The sequence below is a fragment of the Thamnophis sirtalis genome, unplaced genomic scaffold, assembly GCF_051295495.1.
Source record: "Thamnophis sirtalis isolate CommonGarterSnake01/CBP01778 unplaced genomic scaffold, rThaSir2_p1.2 scaffold_8, whole genome shotgun sequence".
Lineage (NCBI taxonomy): Eukaryota > Metazoa > Chordata > Lepidosauria > Squamata > Natricidae > Thamnophis > Thamnophis sirtalis.
The window spans coordinates 48168126-48193064 of NW_028261388.1; the positions used below are offsets into that span (position 1 = coordinate 48168126).

The 24939-nt window shown below is 34.4% G+C and overlaps 2 protein-coding genes across 6 annotated transcripts; one reads left to right on the forward strand and one right to left on the reverse strand.

The window, feature by feature from the left end:
* Nucleotides 1–343: 343 nt before the first annotated feature.
* On the reverse strand, nt 344–8103 carry ATP5PF (ATP synthase peripheral stalk subunit F6). Of its 4 annotated transcripts, none has more exons than XM_014057217.2 (4): nt 7965–8103; nt 5211–5402; nt 1739–1863; nt 344–455 (listed from the first exon to the last, which is right to left on the reverse strand). In XM_014057217.2, the coding sequence occupies exons 2-4, from the start codon at nt 5378–5380 to the stop codon at nt 427–429; spliced, it is 324 nt and encodes a 107-aa protein (XP_013912692.1). In that variant the 5' UTR covers nt 5381–5402; nt 7965–8103; the 3' UTR covers nt 344–426. The 4 variants fall into 4 exon arrangements, with proteins under 4 accessions (XP_013912692.1, XP_087577687.1, XP_013912691.1 ...); XM_087721561.1 differs by having other exon boundaries at nt 7959–8070; XM_014057216.2 differs by lacking the exon at nt 7965–8103 and adding an exon at nt 7753–7909.
* A 104-nt stretch (nt 8104–8207) lies between these two features.
* Nucleotides 8208–24183, forward strand: GABPA (GA binding protein transcription factor subunit alpha). Of its 2 annotated transcripts, none has more exons than XM_014057212.2 (10): nt 8208–8471; nt 11221–11321; nt 12355–12499; nt 13363–13447; nt 13947–14192; nt 15337–15531; nt 17452–17508; nt 18449–18589; nt 20078–20270; nt 21710–24183. In XM_014057212.2, exons 2-10 carry the CDS (start codon nt 11245–11247, stop codon nt 21936–21938), a joined length of 1368 nt encoding a protein of 455 aa, XP_013912687.1. In that variant the 5' UTR covers nt 8208–8471; nt 11221–11244; the 3' UTR covers nt 21939–24183. The 2 variants fall into 2 exon arrangements, with proteins under 2 accessions (XP_013912687.1, XP_013912690.1); XM_014057215.2 differs by lacking the exon at nt 8208–8471 and adding an exon at nt 8650–9215.
* The last annotated feature ends 756 nt before the right edge of the window (nt 24184–24939 follow it).

Here is a 24939-nt window from a genome sequence, read left to right on the forward strand (position 1 = left end):
GAAGCAATTGGTAGAAACTAATCAAGGAGAGAAGCAACTTAGAACTGAGGAAATATTTCCTGGCAGTTAGAACAATTAATCAGTGGAACAAGTTGCCGCCAGAAGTTGTGAATGCCCCAGCACTGGAAGTCTTAAGAAGATGTTGGATAGCCATTTGTCTGTAACGGCATAGGGTTTCCTGCCTAGTCAGGGGGTTGGACTAAAAGACCTCCAAGGTCCCTTCCAACTCTGCTATTGTATTGTATTAATTTGTAATGAAATATTTAGTAATATGCTTTTACAAGCATATTGGATGAAAAAGAATCTATATGTATAATTTAATTCAAAACACCAGTGCACACTGTTAGCATTGAACTGTTTATTTAAGTTATAATTGCAGACTAACTCAACATGTCCAACCTAATGTTTCCTATACACGTGATCACATCACTTCTGAACTTCATCAAATTTGGGTTCTGTTGAGAATAGAAAAAAAATCTTGTTAGTTTATTTTGAAAATAATTTTCTAATTTGATTCCCATTGTCATGTACCAGACATAAAGTCAGACTGCTCAACACACATTTTTTTTTGTATAAGAGCAAATAAATGCAGCATTTCCTTGTGATATACCATGGCATAAAAATGTTCAAGTAATCAACATCAAAAAGCAACATTGGATTCTAATTTTTTCATACTAGAGGTACGAATCACTGAAATTGAATTATGCAAAAATAAAGCTTGTTGTTTCTTTGTAAAGCTATTATCTAAAATAACAAAAGGGAATTTTAGGAAGTTTCATAAAGTATAATAACAATGAAAAAACTTACATTGATTGTAGCTGATATAAATATTAACACAAAAATACCAACTGTGAATGTGTATAGATATTATTGAAAACAGAACAGATTATCATTGTGCCAAGAATATGAAAACGTGGGCTTCTACAATTTCATTTTAGTATTAATATTTGGATATGTTTCATAAATGTATTGAAATTACAATCTGGTGATTGAATTGTTTTAAAACAATTCAGAACCAGTAAACTACATTTAGAATTCAAATGTATTAATTACTGCCTGCTAAGTCTGAATAAAAAGCCAGTTTGGTGTGGTGGTTAAGGCATCAGACCAGAACGCAGGAGACTATGAGTTCTACCTTAGGCATAAAAGCTAGCTGAGTGTTTTTCGGCCAATCACTTTCTCTCTCAGCCATAGTGAAACATCTTCTAATGAGATAATATAGCAGCCATGGAAGGTAGAAACCAAGGAAACCATATAGGAAAAGGTACAGGTGCTTTAAGGAGTAGTAGAAAAGTGTTTGCACCCTGAAGCACATTTTTGCCTCAATCAGAAATGCTGCACATAATCTATTGCCTGTAATTATATTATAACCATCAGTAAACTTCGGATTTTAATTACATTATATATTAATACAAGTAATCCTTGATTTACAAGCACAATGAGTAACAGAATTTCTGTTGCTAAGCAAGGCTTTGCTAAGTGAATCACACGGATGTTAAGCAAATCCAGCTTTTCCCGGTGACCCAGATAAAATCTACCTGGGAAAGTCACACATGACCCCAGGGTGCTGCAACGGTTATAAATACATGCTGGTTTGCTAGTGTCCAAATTTTGATCACCATGGGGATGCTGTAAGGTCATAAGCGTGATGATTGATCTTAAGTGACTTTTTTCGGTGCTGTTAGAAATGATTGTAAATCGAGGACTACCTGTAATGGGCACATTTCTAAAACCTTACGTTCAAATTTGAACTCCGGAAATTTGGTCATGTCTCCTCCGCCATATAACCGTGTGAGTTTCTCAGTTTGGTCATTCAGCTCTTTCTCATATTCTGAACCAACATCAACAGGGCCACCAGTTTTTCTAAAAATACAAGAACTGTTATTTTCCAAAGAAATAAAAAAAACCTGGTAACATATTTTTAAAAAGATCTCTGTATGAGAATTCCAAATTAATTTTTGGGAATCTACAATTTATTTACTTTAAACACAAACAGAATGACAACTGATTACCAGATTTATAATACATAAACATATTCATAATAGCTTTCAGATCATTTGCTGCATTACTGCTAAATTATGAGAAAAAAGCCATAGGAAAATACCATTAACAAATTGATTAATCAGGAAATTCTAAATTGAATTATCAGTCACCAATATACTTGCAGAACAATCTTAGGCCGGACATAATATATTGGGTTTCCAACTTGTAACCCATTGACGTGTTTGGCACCTATTGGAATCAATGTGCCTACACATTTCTCTTAGGAGCAAGAGTGGGCAATAAAATTTCCCAAAGAGGCCACATCAGAAACTGGGCCTATTGTGAAAGGACCCTTCTTGTTTCAGCTGTTTCTGCAGGTCAAATAAGTATAGTCAAAAGGCTGGATGTGGCCTGCGGTCCATAAAATCCCCAGGCCTGCTTTGGAATATACTAGATTTCCTGCTCCACAATTTTAATTTTAAAATAGAATGCTTACAAGAAAAATTGCAGCCTCAATTTCATTTTCTAGTATGCCTCCACCACTCTCCACTTTATTCTTGGACAACACTGGGTGGCTACAGACTTCTTTTGAAAGTACAGTATTTGCATCTATACAGTTATATGCATCAATTTAAAAAAAATGGGAACCTGATAAAATACTCTGGCAGAGAATATCCTTTACTAGTTTGTATTTTACTACACCACATTTTGGGAGTAGCCATGTCTATCATAAAGCAACATATTGTGAAAGAGACACCCGTTCCATGGCCAATCTGCTTCATTTGCTGCAATCTGCTTCATTTGCTGCAGATACCCTGTACCTGCTCAATTTGCCTGAAAATGGACGATTACATTAGGGAAGAAAGAGTTTTGGAGGAAATTTAGTAACATTACAGCATAGGTGAACAGAAAATAAATCTAAGCTACAATGAATAGTTTACTATTTGGCAAAGCTTGCTAGTGCTAGAAAAATTACAGAAGATATAACCTGTTATGTATGACTACAGTGTTGTACTTCAATACTATTTGGGGGGAAACATAACTTAAGATGCAAGCTGACATTAAATCTAACATTTCCTGCTCAATTGTTCCTGCTACCATTGTTGAAGCAGTCCATTAGTAGGTCATGTATGAAGAATCCCAGGATTTATCCTCTCTTCATGAAGTGCATTAATAACACATGCACTATCATATATTAATTCACCAGTTTTGCCATTTATGGTCAATGACCAACAAACTAACTATATTAGAGCTAGAAAATCTACACACCCATTAAAATGTTAGGTGTTATAAGTGTAAAAAAATCAGATCAAGATAAATCACTTCAGATTTTTTTAACCTTTAATATAACATATAAACTGTACAATTCAACTGAAAAGCAACTTGAAATCTTTTAGGGGGAAGATGATAATAAAAATCTTACAATGTGGTAGCATAGATGTGCACATCTTTATACTTCTTGAAGCACTTGATTTTTTGTCAGCATTCAGTCTTTTGGAATAGGAGCCTATCAGCATGGTACATCTAGCCTTGGGAATCTCTGTCCATTCTTCTTTAAAAAAGTCCTTGAAATCTAACAGATTGTGAAGCATTTCCTGTGCACAGCCCTCTTCAGGTTACCTCCCAGATTTTCAACTGGATTCTAGTCTGGGTTCTTATAATAAAGGTAGAAAAAAAATCTGCAGTGATTTATTTTTGTCTGATTTTTTTTCTTCATCTCAAAAACCTGACTTTTTAACAGGGGTGTGTCAACTTTTTATATCCACTGTATAATCCCAAAACAACATACAAAAGCTCAAAAACAATAAGAATAATAAAACCATACAATTCTACCAATTAAAATTTACACATATATTAAACAAAAAGATAAAAATATAAAAAAGCAAAACAAAATTGATAAAATTTAGGCAAGAGAATAAAAGAACTTTCTAATGGTTTCCAAAAAGGAACCCACCCTTGTAAGTTGCTTATAGTGCTTTTCTAAAGAGCAACATCATGGACCCTTTGGCAAATCTCAGCTTTTGCTGTCTTTAGCAGGGTGAATAAAAATCAATTTAAAAAGTAATTTTAAAAAATCAGATTTTTAAAATTTAAATCGAGATTTTTTAAAAAATCAAATTTATTTTAATAAAATGCTTTTGGAATAAAAATTTATCTAAAGATAGTTTTCTATTTAAGATATATTATTAATTTAGTTTATTCAGCATGAAATGGAGCTTAATTATGTAGCATGAGGCTGCTGTATATTCTGCAATATTGGGATTGTCAGTGAGTCAACAGCGGATCAGAGGAGCTGCTGTGGGACAGAGGTGATAGTTGCTCTTTAAAATTTGTGATTTAAATCAAGTTGATTTAAATCAAGCCTTTTTACTAGTGATTTAAATCAATTTGATTTAAATCAAATCCACCCTGGTCTTTAGGCCTAGAAGTAGCCAAGAATGAATAAATAGGCCCCACGGCACAGGTCAGCTGTGATATTTATGTCACATCTTGATACAAAATCAAGAATTAGTCAGCCAATAAAAAACAGAAGTTTAAACCAATAAAATAGACAACAAACTTATGCTACTTATTCCAAAGGGATCACTCCTGTTTCCATGAGAATTAGAATGTTTGAAATACAAAATGGAACCTGAAAGAATGCTTCCAAAATTTACATTGGACAATATCCAGGAGCTTTAGGTCATTGTATGTGCATATATGTGCATTGTACAGCATTGGGATACAGATTTATAACAGTGCTTAAAAGTTAGTTAACCGTTTTCAACTTTCAATATTTCTGCATAAATATGTCTTGAAATGCAATGTATTCTCCATACAAGTCCTCAAATTAGACAAAGAGAACCCAATTAAACAACTGAGTCAAAAACACACTTATTCCTTTACCTGGAAGTTTTTCCATCTTTCAATTTATTTATTAGTCTCAGACTCTCTGGGTGGGAGATCACAAAGGGATGGTGTGCGTTATCTCATTCAAGGGCAAGTAGATGGAGAGAGAAAGTGTATTATAGAACTCTTATATAACTTAATCTATATAAAATTAAATACATAATCCCAGGATCTTTCAATCCATGGGTTTCATCAAAAAATAGTAACAAATAAAGTCATTATACTATCCCTTAATAAAACACATACACCTGACATTTAAATAATACTATAAAATAACTTGCAGGAAGTGTGAATAGTAAAAGTAGTTGTTCATATAAATTAACTGATGATTAACTTACTGGCTCTTGGTTTTATATTCTCTAATCTTGTCCAAGAACAGCTTCTGTACAGGATCAAGTTCCTTTGCTTTATTAAAGGCGATGGCAGAAAAGCCAATATTTCTACGCAATTGGACAGATAGGGCTGAACGGAAAATGGAAGAAAATCTAAAGAGCTGTTGAAGAATCATGATAAATTTGCGAAATGTTCACCTAGAAAGACAAAACATATCACACCTGAAATGCAAATTATTTACTTTGATATGATCACTATACTAGTCTGAGATATGTTGGGAATCCTGCTTCGCATTTAAACTCACTCCACAAGAAGGATCTTCCAAATTGTCACTTCAAAATTATTATGAATTTTGCCGTCATTACATCACAATATTTTCCTTCAGTATACTAATGATCGGCTTTTGATTTTAATGTTTTGTTTCATTTTATTTGTTTCATTGCTAACCTCTTAAAATCCAAGTAGAAAAAAGCTATAGATAAACCTGGCAAATAATTTCAGACTGCCACTATTTCATTATATAGTGTCCTATTCAATGATGGCCAGAATGGTCTTGTCCTATGCCATTGCGCCCTTTCCTGGGATGCTCATGTCTAAGTATCTTTTTCTCAGATAACTGCAACTGTACATGTGGCCACCAATGAAGACCATTCTGAAGCTTCAGCAGATTCATAGTGTGGCCTCATAATCAATTATGAATACATCTTTGTATTGCTTATGTAACAATTTTGCTTTGTCTTGTCAGAGTAACTGTGTAATATCCAGTGAGTTTCTAGATACAATTCATTGAACTGGTTTTAATCTATCAAGCTACATGACTTAAGGACTTAACCTTTCTCCGCTTGTCTTAAATGATCTCACAGGATGGTATCCCTAAATCCCTTCATTTAAACAATATCATCTTGTGATGCCCAGAGATAATGTGTCTTCCCTTTGCCATTCATGTATTCTAGAATACTATTTCTCAGAGCCATTTGGTCCCATCTATGGATTGTGTTTTACAGCAGTAGTACAGGTAGTTCTTGACTTATGACTGTTTAATGATGATTCAAAGATACAATGGCCTTGGAAAAGTTAATATATGACCTGTACTGCATTTATGACCATCACACCCCTGCAGTCATGTGATCGCAATTCAGATGTGTTGCAACTAGCTCACATTTGTGACTACTTGTAGCATCCTACAGTAACATCACAATTTACAACCTTTTTTGCTAATTCCTATCAAAAAACAACCTACTTGGGAACCTGGATTTGCTTAACAACCATGGTGATTTATTTAATGGCTGAAATAGAAATTCTAGTTCCAATTGTGGTCATAAGTTGAGAACTATTTATATAAACCTGACTTTTTGAATAGGTCACCTGCCAAGTTTGGAATACAGCCCAGTGATACTAATGCTCATATTTATTTATTTAGTGTACATGTTGCCTGTCTCTAACAAGTGACTCTGGGCAGCTAACAATTTAAAAAAAAAAGAAAGAAAGAAAAACTAGACAATCAACTACAGAGATAAAAATATCACCAACAAAAACCACACCCATAAGTATAAATACAATATAAATATTTCAATAATACCAACTTGCAGTAAAGCCCTGGATGAAGAGGTCACTTCCCATTCACTCATTTAATTTTTGTATTTTTTGCATTCTGATTTTTGCTCAATTTTACGAAAAGTCACTTTAAATTATTCTAATTTATAGGAATAAAAGTCAGGTTGCCTCTCCATCAGACATCTCCTTATACAAAAATATTTCTACATAAACAACTATTTAAATGACTCATTTTGTTGATAGAATCAATACCAAACTCTATCAGCAATTAATAAAATGTTCTGGAAGACTGCTCATTACAGAAGCATTAATACTTTAGACTCGAAGCTGTTTGAGGGATTTGGATTACGGGCAAGATCAAGGAAGGATTTACAGGGGAGCTAATAGTTGCCATAAATGAATAGCTTTTGAGGCCCATTCTATTATCAAGATCAGAGTATTGTTACTACAGTAGTCGGTTTTGTGTAACAGACATCCATTCATTTGTGTGGGAAGTGTGTGGAGAGGGGGTGGGAGCGGCAATAACATTCACTTCATCCTCCACCACCGAATTAAAAACAAAAACGGGTCTAGTAAAGGTAGAAAGGATAGCGGTTGCTATATTGCGTCAGAAGAAAAGCAGCTGAGGGCATCATGCCCAAGCCTACGGTCTCCTCAGTTGGCATCGGCCTTGTCTGCCAAAGAAGCTGCTGCTCAGAAAACTCCTCCTGTCCAGCTCTCGGGAAGTTCAACCCACCATAGCAACCTATTTCGCATTCCCCAATCCTACTTTTCCCTAATGTGATCCCCTCTGAGGCACCGGATATTATTTTCACGATCCCCACAATCTGGCCAAATTGACCCACCGGCTTCGGAATGGACGAATTTAGCGGTTTACCTGTCGCTAACTGCAGCCACTTATCATTCTACGGACTATTTAGAAGCCAGAATATCCAGGGAGACGATTTGGAACAATGTGATGGGGGGGGGGGGAGAGAAATGGGATCAAACTACCTAAAGCCGAAATCCTTCAGAGATGACTGCTTTTTCAGCCTCCTTTTACCCGTCTCCACTCCTCAAGGAGCCCACCACGATCGGTCACCTTCCTGGAGCCTGCAGTCAAATGGCCCCGCCCCGACGCCGAAAGTCGCAATGGGTTTCGGGAATTTTGTTTTAAGACCGCCCGTTTCTGATTACTTGCTTATCTAAGCATGGCTTACTTTTACCTTCTCTCTAAGTGTAGCTAGTCGAAATTCCTTTCCGGCTCTTTTCTAATGAGGAAAGGTCATTAAAAACTCGGAAAAAACTCTTTAACCGATGGCCAGTATGCCTACCGGAAGCAGAAGGATTCACTTCCGATTTAAAGTGGCGCTTATAAAAATACTTTGAATTTTACTATAGTACCTCTAGGCGGGCTCGCAAGGGGCGCTGGGAATCGTAGTTTTTGCCCTTGGCGCGCGGGGTGGGGGGGATCGTGTATCTGCGCTTTTCCCCCGCCAGGGCCCCGCGCGCAGGCCTAGCCGACCGACCGACCGCCAGAGTTGGGAGTCCTCTAAGGGTTTCCCCCCCGCCCCGATTCCCTTTCGCCGCCAGGACTGTCAGGGAAAACAGGAGCTTCTTGGTTGAACCGTCGTAGCTGCCACGGCGGAAAAGAGAAAGCAGCGGCGCTGCTCCAGTCGCAGCGGGGCTGGATTGTTTTTGTGACGGAGACCGTGAGGTGGCGGCGGCGGCTGGTGAGTCTTCAAGCGGGAACTCCGGGGCGCGAGGCTCGGAGGAAAGTGAGCGGGAGGGGGAAGAGGAAAGCGCCTCGCGCTGTATCCGGGCGGGAGGGGGGTCTCGTGGCCTCCTCACTTCTTGTGTTTTGTTTCCGTTTCTGCTCCGCGCGGCGCGAGTCTCATTTCCGTTTCGAGTTCAAACAACAAGGAGGCGCCGCCGCGGGTGACGGAAGAAGGCCTGGACCGGGGGAAGGATCCCCCCCCCCCTTGGTGCCTGTTCGTCTTGGCAAGATTTTGCCTCCCACCCCCCTCGAATCATGGGGCGAGAAGGATCCCTGTGTCCTGTTCGTCTCCTCTTTTGGACATTGGAAAAAGAGGCCTCGGGACTCCCGCCGAAAGCCAAGTCCCTTTGGCAGGCGCCTTTTCCCCCTCTATACAGGGATAGGTTGATATACATGTTTTTTTTTTCTTTTATCTGACAATGTTGGGTCCCGGAGAGGGTCTCTGACAACAGATTGCAAAATGAATTCGGCAGCCCCTTTTCCCTCCCTCAATTTTAAACGCTTTTTCGCCATCTCCCTGCTTAAAACGCCCCTCCACATCATGGTCGTCAATACAGTTTTCTTAGTCTTGACGTCGCTTATTTTAGTTACGTTCAACTGCTGTAGCCGTATATATTTTGTCAAAATCGATGTGTAATTGTTTCAGTGAGGAACAAGGGGCGTCTGGTGGATAGCCGTAGTTGGTAGCAAAAGTTATGTTGTAAGTACCGTAAGTATATGGGCACTGTACATCCTGTTTAAAGTGCAGTAAGGCCGCTTTGAAAACAAGAACAAGGGATAAATGAAATGTATTATTATGACAAAGAAGGGTTTATATTTATCATTTCTTGTAATGTTTTGGCGACAAGGAAAGTACAGCTTTGTTTCTTCAGTGCAGTTGTTACCTGTAATTTTGATGAGACCCAATAGAAATACAGGTAGTCCTCGACTTACAAAAATCTATTTAGTGACCGTTTGAAGTTACAACTGCACTGAAAAAATGACATGATCGTTTTTCACACTTACGACCATTGGAGCATCCCCATGGTCACGTGATTTGCATTCAGATGCTTGGCAACTGATTCATATTTATGACCGTTGCTGTGTTTCCCAAGGTCATGTGATCTCCTTTTGCGATCTGAGAAGTAAAACCAATGGGGAAGCCACATTCATTTAACAACCGTGTTACTAATGTATAAACTGCAGTGATTCACATAACATGTGGCAAGAACAGTCATAAAATGGAGCAAAACTCACCTGACTTAGCAATATAAAGTATGGCCTCAATTGTGATCATAAATCATGGACTACCTGTAAACTACTTTTTTTGTTTAAGTTCTTATTGCATGCATATGTAGGGGTAATCTTTTTTTTAAAGAAAACTTCAATTTAATAAAGGATGAAGAACTGATTTGGGAGCAACTAATTATTATTTTTATTTCTCTTTAGAAATACCAGGTAAAGCAGGATATAGATATAGAGGGAAAAAATAATGTCTGAATTTGAGTTTTATCCTCTCTTACTATTTCCTGATCAGCATGACTACAATAATTAGCTAACCAATTGAATTCTTCACTGTAAGGAGCAAAATAACATCCCCTTGTTTTTAATTTAAAATGTTCAACTTTTCAACTCCAAAGCTTCCAATTTCATTAGGCTCCCAAGAGCACCTTAAAGATGTTGTAGCAGCCTCATGACTTAAAATGGTTGAGTTCTCCTGGTACACTGAATCATAAACTAGCCAGTTATATTTTAGCCAGCATATTATGTACACTGAGCATGTTACATACACTGAGAGAGGTTGATAAAGGGAGAGATGTATTTAGTTTAAACAACTGCAGACTGCTGTAGTTTAATGTTCTAAAGCACCATTTTGTCTTTGAAATTGAAGGGTATAGCCCTACCTTTTAAAATGCCTATTTTAATTGGCAAATGTATGCAAACTAAAGGTAACTCTTTTAAGCTACAACATTCTAGTAAGCTGTATGAATTTCTTGGACTAGAGTGAATATAACATACTGCATGTTTCAGAAAGTGATGGAAAAAGATGGAAAATAAACTTAGTATAAGGTATGGTTAACATCAGCTGTTAAAACTACAGGTAATCCTCGACTTACAACAGTCCATTTAATGACCATTGAAAGTTACAACGGCAATGAAACAAATGAGTGATGGCCATTTTTCACATGGATATTGCAAAGTCTCCATAGTTACATGATTGAAATCTGTGGCAAGAAAGGTCATAAAATGGAGCAAAATTCACTTAACATGTCTTGCTTAGCAACAGAAATTTGGGCTCAATTGTCATAACTCAAGGACTACCTGTGCAAGACTTCTAAAAGAGGCAGTGCTGTAATATCTTCTTAAGAATAAATACAGAATATATGAGGTTTTTAAAATATGGTGTATTTGATTTGTTTACTGTCTAAGTGATTTCAAAGGCTGTGCAGCACTTCAGGTTTGAAGGGCAAAAAAAGTTCTTTAAAAATGCTCAAGTGTATGTATATAGCACTTGTCAACAACTTAAAGCAGCATTTTTAGTTGTAATGGAATAACCATTATTGCTTCATAGTAGTACTCAACAAACTTTATTTCTAACATGCATTCTTTATGCTACTGTATACCTTTTTTCAGATTCTATGAAATAGTAAAAATGCATGTTACATACAATCATTTTTATTTTAACACATGTGGACTACAAGTACTTGTTATGTTTGAATTTACAGGCTATCTCTTGAAATATTTCAACCATGACTAAAAGAGAAGCAGAAGAACTAATAGAAATAGAAATTGATGGAACTGAAAAACAAGAGTGCACTGAAGAAAGGTATATAGAAAGATTACATGGGCCTCCATACATGATTATTTTTATAGCTGTCTTTCTGATTAATAAAGGAAGGTCAAATCCATTTGAAAAAATGTTTTCATTTCAATTATGGAAATAATTGTTTCTTGACTTTAAAGATGTAAATGTATGAGGTTTTTTTTAAATGAAGGATAGAAAGCATAAATTTGTTATTACTGTTCAAAGAACTTTTGATGCTTGCAACAAGTTGAAGCAACAGATGCTTTTTTCTACCTCATTATTATTTTGGGAATAGGATTAGGTTTATAAAATTGAAAAAAAAATATCACATGAACAGGACTTTAAAACCAGAGTACATATTACTTACAAAATAATTGAAAGAAATATTTAGTGGTAGGAGAAACATTGTTTTACAGATGTTAGTTCAGTGTCCTAAAGTTCTTCATTACCGTAGTATTAAAATACTACTTAAGAATTTTGTGGATTACTGTTGCTAATCATCTGCCAGTATGTATGTAATGTACTTGTGTCTTAGAAGTCTCTTGTTCCTTCTTATGTGACTTTTGAATCACTGTTGCCTTAATCACATCCTAGTCTATTTTGAAGATTCTTTATAGGGGTGTAGAAATAACAGAAACATTTAATGATATCATGCTAAATCTCTAGGTGATTTGCCAAAAGACTGCACCCCTTTCCCAAATTATCATAAATTCCAAAATCTTGCAATTAATTAAAATGAATTTTTATATGAAAAAAGCTCCATTTAGGTCTGGTACTCAAATTATTGTTGTGGTTTTTGTCTCACACCTACTTTAGTGGATTTCAGAATTCAAAATAAAATAGTTTCATTAAATGTCATCAATCGTTTAATATTTGGCAGTGACATTGATTTAGGTGTTTACATATGAATTATCTACCTGTACCTGTTGTACAGGTACAATATTATTGAACTTTAAAAAAATGTTCAAATCAGTTTAGGCTAACAAATTAAAAATCTATTTTAGAAAAAAATGTTTAAAATACAGTGGATCATTTTTTAATTCTTTCCTTTCAGCATTGTTGAACAGACTTACACTACTGCAGAATTTGTAAGTCAGGCTATTGATATCAATGAACCAGTTGGAAACTTAAAGAAACTACTAGAACCAAGACTTCAATGTTCCTTAGAAGCCCATGAAATCTGTCTCCAAGATATACAGGTATAAGCACAAATTGTTAGAGTTGTAAATAAGAATCAGTTTTAGAGTTAGATTTAGTAGTAAATCAATATAGATTTAGTCAAATATAGTTCGTTTACATTTCTTTTATACAATATGTTCTTTTTTCCCAAGCATTCTACTTATGTTTCCACTCTCATATCCACTACATTTATCAAGCTAGTTTTATATAAGAGTTTTTGAATTATTTAAAGGAAAGGAAAGTTAATGTAAGAAAGGAAAGTATATATAATAAAATAGAAAATAAGGTCAAGTATGAGTATGAGAAAGCTAAATTATAGCAAATAAGCTACTTTAAATGTGAAATACTAAAGTTTGTGGAATGTAGTAGTGCATGTAGAGGAAAGTTTTGGCTTGGATGGTGGAAACAGATTGTTCTAGGATGCACAACAAGCCATTGTTTGGTTATGAATACATCAGAAAAAAACCTACAGAATTTTGATTTATTCAGATGAATCACATGTTTTTGTTTATCTAAAGGAGGAGAGCAGAAAGTTGTCTTTTTATTTAAAGAACATCTTGCTTATATAGAATAAGCAGTATGGTATTATGCGGTATAAATGGTATTTTCAACAAACCTCCAAAACAAAGATTATTCTATCCTGGGGTGGGGTGCAGGGAGGGAACTATTTTGATTTGCAATGATTTTGATGTTAAATATGATGCTAACTGATTCTTTGTGATATTGCCATATAATGTAGTAGGTTGTTTAAGTTTGTGTATCATTTATCTATCTATCTGTATTTGTAAAGTCAATACTTCTTTGAAATTTTAAAGAAACGTTCACATTGATAGTTATGAATTGCTAACTTCAACATTTTTCTAAATCTCCTTTCGTTATCAAGCTGGATCCAGACCGTAGTCTGTTTGATCAAGGTGTCAAAACAGATGGAACTGTGCAGCTTAGTGTCCAAGTAATATCGAGGCAAGGTAAATTATTACAAATTATCAAAGTAGACTTTAAATGTGAAAAGGTAGAATAGAATGATAAGGTAGCGAAGAGGAAACAGGAAAATACCTTTGGCACCAGTTCCTAATAATTCCTAAGTTTCATAATGGAGAGCTGGGATAGATACGGGCAGCTTATGAAAATATCATGGGGCATCATTACTTTTTCTCTCACTTGCTTTCCCTTTCCTTGTTTCATGAGAGATACAATATACGTTTGAAAAAACTGAAATGAAATCCTTTGCTAATTAATTAGTTCAAATAGGAATATTTCACATATATTCCATAAAGAAAATACCATTGTAGAGAATAAAGGCTAAACTTTTTTCCGCATATGATTTTTAAAACTAAATGCCTTTGAAGAGGCGATCTAAGTAATAATTCTGTTCATTCTGTTAATATTATATTTAGGTACCGTACTGTTTCATTATTTATAAATATTATTTTTGTATATTCATTCACTTTCTTTTTGTGTATATAGGAATGGACCCAAAGTTAAACATCCTTGAAATTGTAAAACCTGTCGAAACAGTTGAGGTAGTAATTGATCCAGATGCCCATCACACTGAAACTGAAGCACACCTTGTTGAAGAAACTCAAGTAATAACATTAGATGGAACTAAACATATTACTACCATATCTGATGAAACATCAGAACAAGTAACTCGATGGGCTGCAGCATTGGAAGGGTACCGTAAAGAACAAGAACGCTTAGGAATACCCTATGGTAAGACATTGTATAATTAAATGATAAGAATTAGGGTTGTACAAAATCCATTGCTCCATACATCTCATTTTCCCAGAACATGATAGGGTCATCTAGTTTAGTAGTTATCTAGAAGTAAACTTTCTAGAACATGCCATTTTAGACCATGTCTAAAACATGAACCATCTGTGTTATGGGAAATTTATTTCTATAAAATCCCTCAACTACTACTGCAAAGTCCAGGTTGGTACATTATGGTAGAAGAGTGGAACTTATTATTAAGAGTGGAAATACAGTAGATAGGTAGGGAGAGAGAGAGAGAGTAGTAGGTTGGTAGATAGAGGAGAGGGGGGGAGGGAGGGGGAGAGAGAGAAATATAGTAGAGAGAGTAGGTAGGTAGGTACGTAGGTAGATAGAGGGGAAGAGAGAGAGAGAAATGAAATATGCTGGAGAAGGAAATCTCTGACAATCTGCAGCACCTAAGACTTTGTTTCTGCTGGCACAGCACTTGATCAATGTAATTCTTATCAATCAGTTAAATAGCTTTCTAAAGGGTGGGGGGAGTTTTTGCACTCTGCAAACCTCCCCAAAACAGCCCGTTTTTCATGAAAATGGGCCCATTTTTTTGTCAAAAAAATTGCATGCATAGCCTTATGGAGACTTATAAAATGCTCCTGGGAGCTGGGGGGGGGGGGCAAAATTGAGCAAAAAATGGCTTGCTTTTCGCTCATTTCTACCTTCCCCAGCCCCCAGGAGGTCTCTTAAAGCCTCCATAAGGCTATTCACGGCCATTTTGGTGAAGGGGCGGGGTTTCAGGAGGCAAAAAATGCTGTATTCGATGTATAAGACACACCCAGATTTTCAGCCTGTTTTTTGAGTAAAAAAGGTACATCTTATACTCCGAAAAATATGGTGAGCGTTCCTCCCCTGTACATCATACAGGGGAGGAACATCATCAATACAGGTGATGAATTCCAAATGATTCTGAAAGAAATTGCAATTTTAATTAATGATGTATTAGATTTGAGTCTAATTCTCAGTTGCTTCTGCGATTACTATTTACTAATGGAATTTTATTATGACTTAATTGTTTTTGCAGAATGTACATCATATAGAATATGTCATATTTCAGCATTGGGAAAATGAATTCTTTGTATTTTCCTAGATCCAGTACAATGGTCAACTGATCAGGTACTGCATTGGGTTGTATGGGTGATGAAGGAATTTAGCATGACAGACATTGACCTCAATACACTCAGCATTCCGGGAAGAGAACTGTGTAGCCTCAGCCAAGAAGATTTCTTCCAAAGAGTCCCTCGGGGAGAAATCCTATGGAGCCATCTGGAACTTCTTCGAAAATGTATGTAAGAAAATGTGTTTTCTTAAGCAAGTGTGATTTTTAAAAAGTAAACAAATAAAATGTTTTACATTGTGGATATTCTAGTTCTCAGAATGTATGTATGAAATGTGAATTTAAATGCTATTTGGCTATGTGAAATTATAATCCATTTCTATCCTTTCAGTTTTTAGCAGAAAAAAGAATTTAGCATCATTTGAAAGATATGGATACTATGAAACAGTACAATTATTTTAATAATACTATTGAAATGTCAATGCTTATGTTTTTCTATTTAATAAAACAATTTTGTATAATTTTTAAAAGATTATAGTCTGCCTCTAAAAAATAAGCAGATATTAAATAAAAATGCACAATTTTGTACAATGCTACTGATACCCAATGTTTTATATACCGGTATTTGCTTGCTTGCTTGCTTGCTTGCTGTTCCAGGTGAAATTAACTTTAAGCAGTATTATCCATCCATTGCAAATTGAATTTAAAACATATAGTAAGCTTTGCAATAAAACAATAGCTACCACAGTTCATAAAATAGAAAATATATAATGGCAAAACCTGCAAATCTAATCCATTCACAATCACCAAGCATACAATTACTGCTGTTGCAAGAAGGAGTAGATCATAGTGTCACTTTTTGTGAGGACTTCCCAAAAGTCATTGTGCGCACGCTGTGTTCGGATACCCAAGCAAATTCTGTTCCGTAAAGAATGCTTGCCTCTGATGCCTAAAGATGGCTGTCCTGTATCAAATAAACATTAAGCTAGTCACCTGACTAAATGTTATTTGACATGTAGATATGATTGGGAATCTAGCTAATATCCACTTCCTCAACCAAAATTAAATGAACACATCTCCCCCTCAGTGTTACTTATAACAAAAACATATCCATTCATAATTAAACATTTTCAATAGTAGAAGTTAACTGATGAAAAAAATTGGGAATTTAAAGAAAAAGTATGAAATGAAGTTGTCTTACAGAATTTATAATGTAATTCATATAATAGATACATAAAGAAAAATACTTTGGTTTACTGTGTATATTTATAGTAGGATATACAAAATGTTACAGATATAGAACAGCTGGTTTCGGGTTATTTGATCCATGCATAGAATGAAGTGGTTGCTTTGTTCTTGAGTAAAATGGAGTTCACTCTTGTAGCAGTGGTGGTGATGATGGAATCAAGAAAAAAGCCAAGAACACTCTTAAGTTGAGAATGGGAAGGCCCTTGAAAAAAAATGATGGGCAAGTTGGCTGGTAGGATTTACTCTCCTGGGATATCAGTAGCAGCTGAAGAGAAAGGACAGGCACTGTGATACTGGGGAATGATCAGACTTTTAGAATATGTATTATGGAGTATACACAGTAATAGCTATGGGAAGATGCTGATAAGAGGGAGGGGCATATAGAGCAGTGGGATATCCTGTGCTGTTACCTTGGGTGTGGCTCTGGTGGTAGCTGAGATGATGAGTAAAAGTGCTGAAAATAAGGGGGCAGGGGTATGGTGGAATATCTGTGCTGGGATATTGCCTGAGAAAATAGGAAAGGGAAAGTTGGGAAGGAAGACTAGTGAAATTTGCCACTCAGAGCTTTAGAGGGAGTTAGAGGGAGTAATGCATCCCAACCTTGTCCTGTTTGGTCTATCTAGATTTTCTTTCTTTTTTTTGTCTAAAAGAGAACAATTAAAATATTGGGGTTTCAGTCCTACCAAACCATGGTTGATCTGAAACAGTTTTCCAGAACACACAGAATAATGAATTCTTCTGGCTTCAAACAAAACAAAATCTATTTTGTCCTATCTTCAGTTTATAATACTGTACATAAAATTCTCATATCCTTTTTTATATTTTCCTTCATTTTCCTTGTTTATTAACTGCAATAACATTTTCTTAATAGCAAAATTTTGTCTTTATTATCTATTGCAGATGTACTAGCCAGCCAGGAACACTCTGGAGAAATAGCAACAGTTACTATTGATCAACGTAAGTTGTCATTCTTCGAATACTTCCGAAAGAAAAATACTTAAATTAGAGATTTAAGCTATAAAAACAAAAAACAACTTTTATGAAGTTAAATCTGTAATTTAAAGTACAATTAAATTAAATTAAATTAAAATTATTATTATTTTACTGAGAAAAGTCCATTCTGCAGATATGTAATTATATTTGAACTAAAATTATGCTACTCTGCTGAACAACATAGATGATTGATATTTGATTTATATCCCTCCCCAAAAAATAATTGCAAAGGGTATTTTTTGAGCCTATTGCCAAATACAGAACCAACAGCCTCCAGGTACAGGTTCAGGTGTTTCTTCAATCTTTAATTTGACCTTGGATGTTACAGAGCTAGTATTTGTCATCAGCTCAGTTGAAGTAAGAAGTTTACCTAATTAATTAACCTCTGAGTTGTTGGGAAAATAGGATATATTTTGCGAAAAGCTAAGAGCTCACATTGGAGTTAGCAAGGCCTTTAGTTCTATTTCTCCATGAATACAAATTGAAACTACTTACTCAAGAGCAGAACCACTACAAAACAATGCCTCCAACTCCCATTCACATCAGGCAGCCCAGTAATAATATCAGTAATAGATTTTCAGTAGGGCCAAGAGTCATCAGGAGTTAAGCTGACTTAAAATCCACTTTGTATTTTCTCATAAATGTTTCTATTTAAGTTCCATTTTTAGTTTACATGCAAAGAACAGGTTACAGATAAAAGTGTTAAGAAATAATGCTTCTAGTATAAAGCATTATGTTACTGATTCATTATATATTCCTTTTATAATTGCCTCACATTAAGCAGAACATTATGCATTGCCTATCTAAAAAATTTAATATCTTGAGAGATTGTCTCTGTTATGGTTGGAAATGGCAATATAATATATTTTGTTATTTGTAAATTGATTGATGCTTTGTCCTCTAGCTGTGCAGATTATTCCAGCTTCAGTTCAGTCTTCTACTCCAACCACCATTAAAGTAATTAATAGTAGTACAAAGGCAGCAAAAGTACAAAGAGCTCCAAGGATTTCAGGGGAAGATAGAAGTTCACCTGGTAACAGAACAGGTATTTTTTTTTATTAAACCAAATATTTTAATTATTATTGTAAAGAAAAACAATGATTTTGAAGTTAAAGGAAAATCCCTATGTTGCCAGGCGTTTGTGAAAATCTAGAAATGAAATACAATCTCTGGAAATATAAAACTATATAAAGGCACACTTTATATTTTTTCACTCTTGTATTTTAATTTTCTATGAATATTTCATTGATAAATTAAATATTCTCTCCAATAAAGAGAAAGCATATGTTTAAGAAGAACTGAGTTATTTATAAATTATGAACTTTTTATTTTTATTGTACTTTAATGCTTCCCCTCAAAAAGTGTTTGAAAGTCTCACTACCATTATCTAGATAAAAACAGTTAGTAACTCTTTCAGAAAATTTCAATCCCAAGGATGTTTAATTATATTTCTCACTAAATTTATGTTTAAGTTTGTTGTCTCTTCAAGAATTTCCTTGATACTATATACTATAGAAAATGTAGCAGAGCCATGTTTATCTATGGTAACAAGAAAATCAGGAGTCTGGTGGCACCTTCCCAACTAACAAATTTTATTAAAATGTATGAACTTTCATGATTGGTTACAATCATGAATGGATACAAGCTGCGCTAAACCCCTTTCTTAAGTAACTAAATTGGGATTGGAATGCAGGACTTCACAAATAGTATTCATTAGAATTAATGTTTAGCTTTTGAATTAAGAAATATTTTAATTGAGCAAGCTCAATCTTCTATTTCTATGATTTTAGCAATGGTGATGCGAGAGAATTGTAGTTTGTGGAGCATGTCCAAATTATGGAAAGCTGATATAAATTGTAAAAACATTTAGGCATATTTTATACTTGAATTCTAACTTGTAGAATTTTAATAAGTAAAAAGCTTATTCTCTTCATTGACATTTTAGTTGATCTTAAATTTTGATGAAGAGTTTCTATTGTTACATTAGTTGCTTCTTTTAAATAGATTATAAATAGTCCTTCCTTACTGATTGCTCTTTCAGTAATTGTTCAAAATTATCATGGTGCAAACAAGGAGATATATGACTGGCCCTCAAAGTTCTAGTTACCATCCCATCCCTACAGATTTGTGATTTATGCACTTAGCAATCAGCATATTTTATGATGGTCACATGTGATCCAGTGACATGATTACTATTCATGCTATTCACCAGCCTTCACAGCTGGCTTCCAACAAGCAAAGTCAGTAGGAACACTGGAAGGAAGCAATCATATTCATGTGATATCATGCTTAATGACCACAGGTGATTTGCTTAGTGACTGCAGCTATAACTGATGTAATTTTGGAGTGATCACATAACATTTCACTGATTGCATTGTTTAGCAACAGAGTTGCCAGTTCCAGTTGTGGTTGGTATGTAAGGATTAACTGCATACAGTTAGCTAAACTTTATCTTTACTATTTTATTCTGCTTGTCTTAACTTTATAATCAATGAAATACTTAATGTATTTATTTGCATATTAATGATAATAGGAAACAATGGTCAGATCCAGTTATGGCAATTCTTGCTTGAGCTTCTGACTGATAAAGATGCCCGAGATTGCATTTCATGGGTTGGTGACGAAGGAGAGTTTAAACTAAATCAACCAGAACTAGTTGCCCAAAAGTGGGGACAACGTAAAAATAAGCCTACAATGAATTATGAAAAACTCAGTCGTGCTTTACGGTAAGTTAACTTGATTGATTTTATAGCATTGTTACATTGCTTTTCAGCTGAAAGTTCTAGAACAACAGACATGTTCCATAAAAGTTTATAGGCCCCATCTAGAGTCTTATAATCTACGCAACAACATAAAATGCAGAAAAAAGTATATTGGATTCAATTCTCAAAATTAAATGATTAATTAACATCAAAATAGTTGAAGCAGCGGAGGAATTTGTTGGAGCTGACTTTTCAGCAAAGCTTTCTTTGCTACTTTTCCTCTATTTTATTTTCATGAGAATTGGGAGAAGGGGCTGTTAGGCTTTTTCACAAATTCCTTTCTTCTGTTGGATTCAAGTCTTGTTCATCTGATTCTGGTCTTGATAGTTGATCTGTCCTTCAAGACTACCCTTTTTAATCAATGGAGTAGCTTAAAAAAATAACTAAGATTAAAATAAAAACCAAGGATAGAGAAATGATTAATACCCATGTTGAGAAAACAGAAAATCAGTTAAACACTATAAGTCAAAAGGCACATCATAAACCACTCTGCCATACAGCCTCCTTAAAAAAAGGCTTTCCTAAAGCCCAGCACAGTGTGGGAAAACCTTTTGGACTTCTGGAGAAAAGTCGTTCCAGAAGACACAGGTATCCACATAAAAATTGATGTTTAAAATAATGTATTCTGTAATAAAATACTTATTTCTATCTTCAGTGGAGTTTTCAATCTTCCCTCTTCAATTGGTATCCTGTATAGTTTCAAATTACACTATGACAATAGGAAAATATGTTCCTAATATTGGAAAATCCTTTTATATTTCTTTCAACTAAAAAGCTTCACATTCTGTCGTTCATTATGAAGATACTCCTTATATGTTTGTTTCAAACATTTATTTACTTGCCTGCGAACTTGCTTACAAGATGCTTCAATCAGAACTAATTTTGACATGATTTCCCTCAGTTAAAACAAAGCCTCACAGAAAGGGCCACATATTTCTTAAAAATAGTTTGGGAACCATCTTTCTTTTTACCAGTTTAAGGATGTTTTAGTGGCCTTTAGCGGAGTCTTTCATGGTGCCAGTACATATGAGGATGCACAGAAATATCATAGGCTATTTGAATCATGCAGTCTGTGTTTTGATGTATGTTTTAGCTGAAACATTATTTAATAATTCAATAGTGATAGTGAATATGCAGGAAGTTTGGGCAGTTATAAAGGCTGATTAAGCTCAAATTTAACCGAAATGGAAATTATCTAACATGATATGGGTGAACGTCTCTTAATGTTTTGTGCCACCTGCAACTCTCACTGCTTTATAGTTTCTGAATTGGCACAGATTTTGAGGGAATCACAGAAAAAAAGAATCCATTTTATTGCAAAACACAAATTTTACAAATTTAAAAAATGGGCCAGGTTTAGTCACTTTCCATTTGTCTTGTTGCATTTCCTTTCCTCAATGAAGGTATTACTACGATGGTGACATGATCTGCAAAGTACAAGGCAAAAGGTTTGTATACAAGTTTGTATGTGACTTGAAGACTCTCATTGGGTACAGTGCAGCTGAACTGAATCGGTTGGTGACAGAATGTGAACAAAAGAAACTGGCAAAGATGCAACTGCATGGGATTACACAACCGGTCACAGCAGTTGCATTGGCTACAGCATCTCTGCAAACAGAAAAAGAGAACTGAGGACTAGGACCTAAAAGCTTGACAACATTCTTTTACACTTAGCAGTTTCTGGTTTTAAAATTAGAACTGCATCTATTAATTGGCAATTCAATATGATGCATGATTTTCTACAAGGAACGCTCATAAATTAGGGCCTTTTTCACTTAAAAATGTGTTTCATGAATGTTAAGGGCACTCCACAGGTTCATACAGGTTGTAGCAAAGAGTTTGGGAATTATAAGCAAATTGAAGATCTGTTGGTATTATGTTGTGCTACATTGCTTATTTTTTTCAGAGCTTAAAGCATTCACATATAGAACAGTCAGATTTTTTTTAAAAAAAATGGTGTCTGCACTTTTTCAGATGCTGTGTTAATTTCTAAAATTAGAACAGCTTGTTAGAGCTATCCTCATAACTTTAAGCATGACAGATTGTAAGAAAAAATTGATATAAAGGTGTTTTCTTTGCCCCTTAGCAAGAAGAAAAGTAACTGCTGAAAAGAGAAATCCAAATTTAATGCCAATAAGCCAATTATGAGTATTTTGATATCTGTAGATAAATGTGTATTTGAGGAGAAAATGCTTAACTATCTTGAGAAATTTTGTTAAGCTTAATGTCTGGCACAAAAAGGATTTCCACATTTTTATTTTAGGAATTAAAAACTTGAAATTTGTCTCTCATCCAAAGAATAAATTTGCTTTGTTTAATCTACACTGCAGAGTATATCAGCTGTTTCTGCTTTTATACTTGCACTGTAATTATTTTTCAACTGAAGACTTAAGTTAATCACAGAAAGAAACCCCTTCTTGTTGAGTAACAGAATTAAAGAATGGAGTTTGATTTCCCTAAGTTATATAAATGGCTGTGTCAAAAAATACTTTCTTTAAATTACTTGGTTTCCAAGCTTTGTTTTAATGCTTTGGAAATAAAAAAAAATATTGAAAAAAAACCCCAATAGTCCTGTAAATTTAAAATATTTTTAAAAATTATACCCAGTTGAAATCCAGAAATGCTGACAATAGTGCACTGTTTGCGCCTGTTTTTTGTTTTTTTGTTAACTTATAAAATCTGGGAAACACATTCAAGGGTATATTTATTACTCTTGGTTAGTTTGGTATAAATATTATGAATTAAGGCCATTAAAAGTTATGGTTTACTTAATCAAAAATGTAGCCAAGTTGAACAGAATATTTATCCTTTATCAACAATTAACTTAGTTGAATATCATCTTTCATAAGAAGCAATGATCATACAACATGGCTTAGTTCTAAGGACCCTAATCTTATAGATGCTGTTACTTTAACAGCTCCACCAGTTTCTAAGGTATAATTCATGGTTTTATTTACTCATTTTCAAGTTACTAAAAAAACATACAGGGATATATTGTAGTGTTTAAGGATCATTTTGGGCAAAGAAAGCATGTAATCTTGTGGCCAGTTAAATCCAATTCACTCTGATGTGTAATGAATACAAAATAGTTTAAATTCTATATTATATTTTTCCTTTTTCTTCCGCAATCTGTACAATAATTATAAAGAATTGTTCATTTGAAATATATTATTAAGAATTCATATTTTGTTTTAGCATCACTCTTTCTATGCCAATATAAGATTTAGGATTGTTACTGCATAACAAGCAACATAGCTCAGATTACTCATTCATATTTATAAATCTGTTTGAGTCAGATTACTCTGATCACAAATTAGTTAATGCTATTATATTCTCTCAGCTATGCATATTCTAGAATAAGCCATAGTAAGGAACATGGCATATGGCCTCTCTTTTATATACATTGATTTTTTTTCCAGAATTTTGAATTTTCATTGTATTTCTTTTAGAAGTTTGCTGCACTTGTTACATTTGTTCCAGTTTATAGTGCTGATGTATGTTAAGCCTTGCTTATAACAGAACCACGGAAAGGATAAAATAAGTTAGAAATATTTTGTTGTATTTCTTGTGAGGGACAATCTGTGACTAATTTGAGGTCTTCAGTACAAGGGTATGGAATATTATATGTGAAATGGCATTGTGTGGCTGTCAGAAGAATAATATAGATCGTATATTCCCAAATTTTTGTAAAATAGAGGGTTTGCATACATTTTTACTCTTCAAGGACATGTGCTCTAAAATTATGTATTTCCTTTTGTGTTGAATGTTTTGGTAATTTTACATGAAACAATTATTTTCTATTTTTACGCTAAAATATTTGTGCATAAAATTGTCAATACAGTAAAAGTAAAAAAATAAAATAAAATTTTACACAGCAGTTTTGGTTTTATGTCCAAGTATGAATTATTCATAGTTTTTAAAGGTCTGCACCCTAAACATTCTGGAACTATGAAACTGATTGCTTTAGTTTTGTTGTCAATAATAAATAGATTTGGGTCCTTGATCTACATTAGTTTAAAACTAGCAGCAAGGTTTTTCTTATGATTGTTTTAATTGGAAACTTTCTTTTACAACAATATTGCTCTATAAACAATAAATGCCCTAGATGCACTAGATTAAAAACATGAAACTGTTCAAACTAAAAATGGCTTTTACATATTGTTACAAAAACATATGCTTAAAACAATTCCTTGTTGGACAAATAATGGGCTTTTTTGTAAAATGCATTTTAGTTAATGTGATAAAATGTTCTTATTACACACCTTGTATACTTAGTGATTAGTATTAATCCAAATAGTAGACTTTTAATATTAACTTCAATATATAGAAAATATAAATTAATATGTAAGTTCAATCTTTTGTAATTGTAATAACTGAGAGACAGAGAAGGTCATCCTATAAATCCCCCCTCCCCCAAATTATGGTGTCAAGCATTTTGGCTCAAATGCTGCAAATTGAATTAGTTTCTTTCCGTTGCTTTTGATGCCGTGTAGCTTGAGAACTGCATTTGTATATATAAGTATACATTTAAGGAAAACAAAATCTATAATTCTATATATTCCTGACTATACAGAAGAAAATAACATGACAATGGAAGCTAGGTAAAAAAAAATACTCTTGGGGTTTTCTTTCT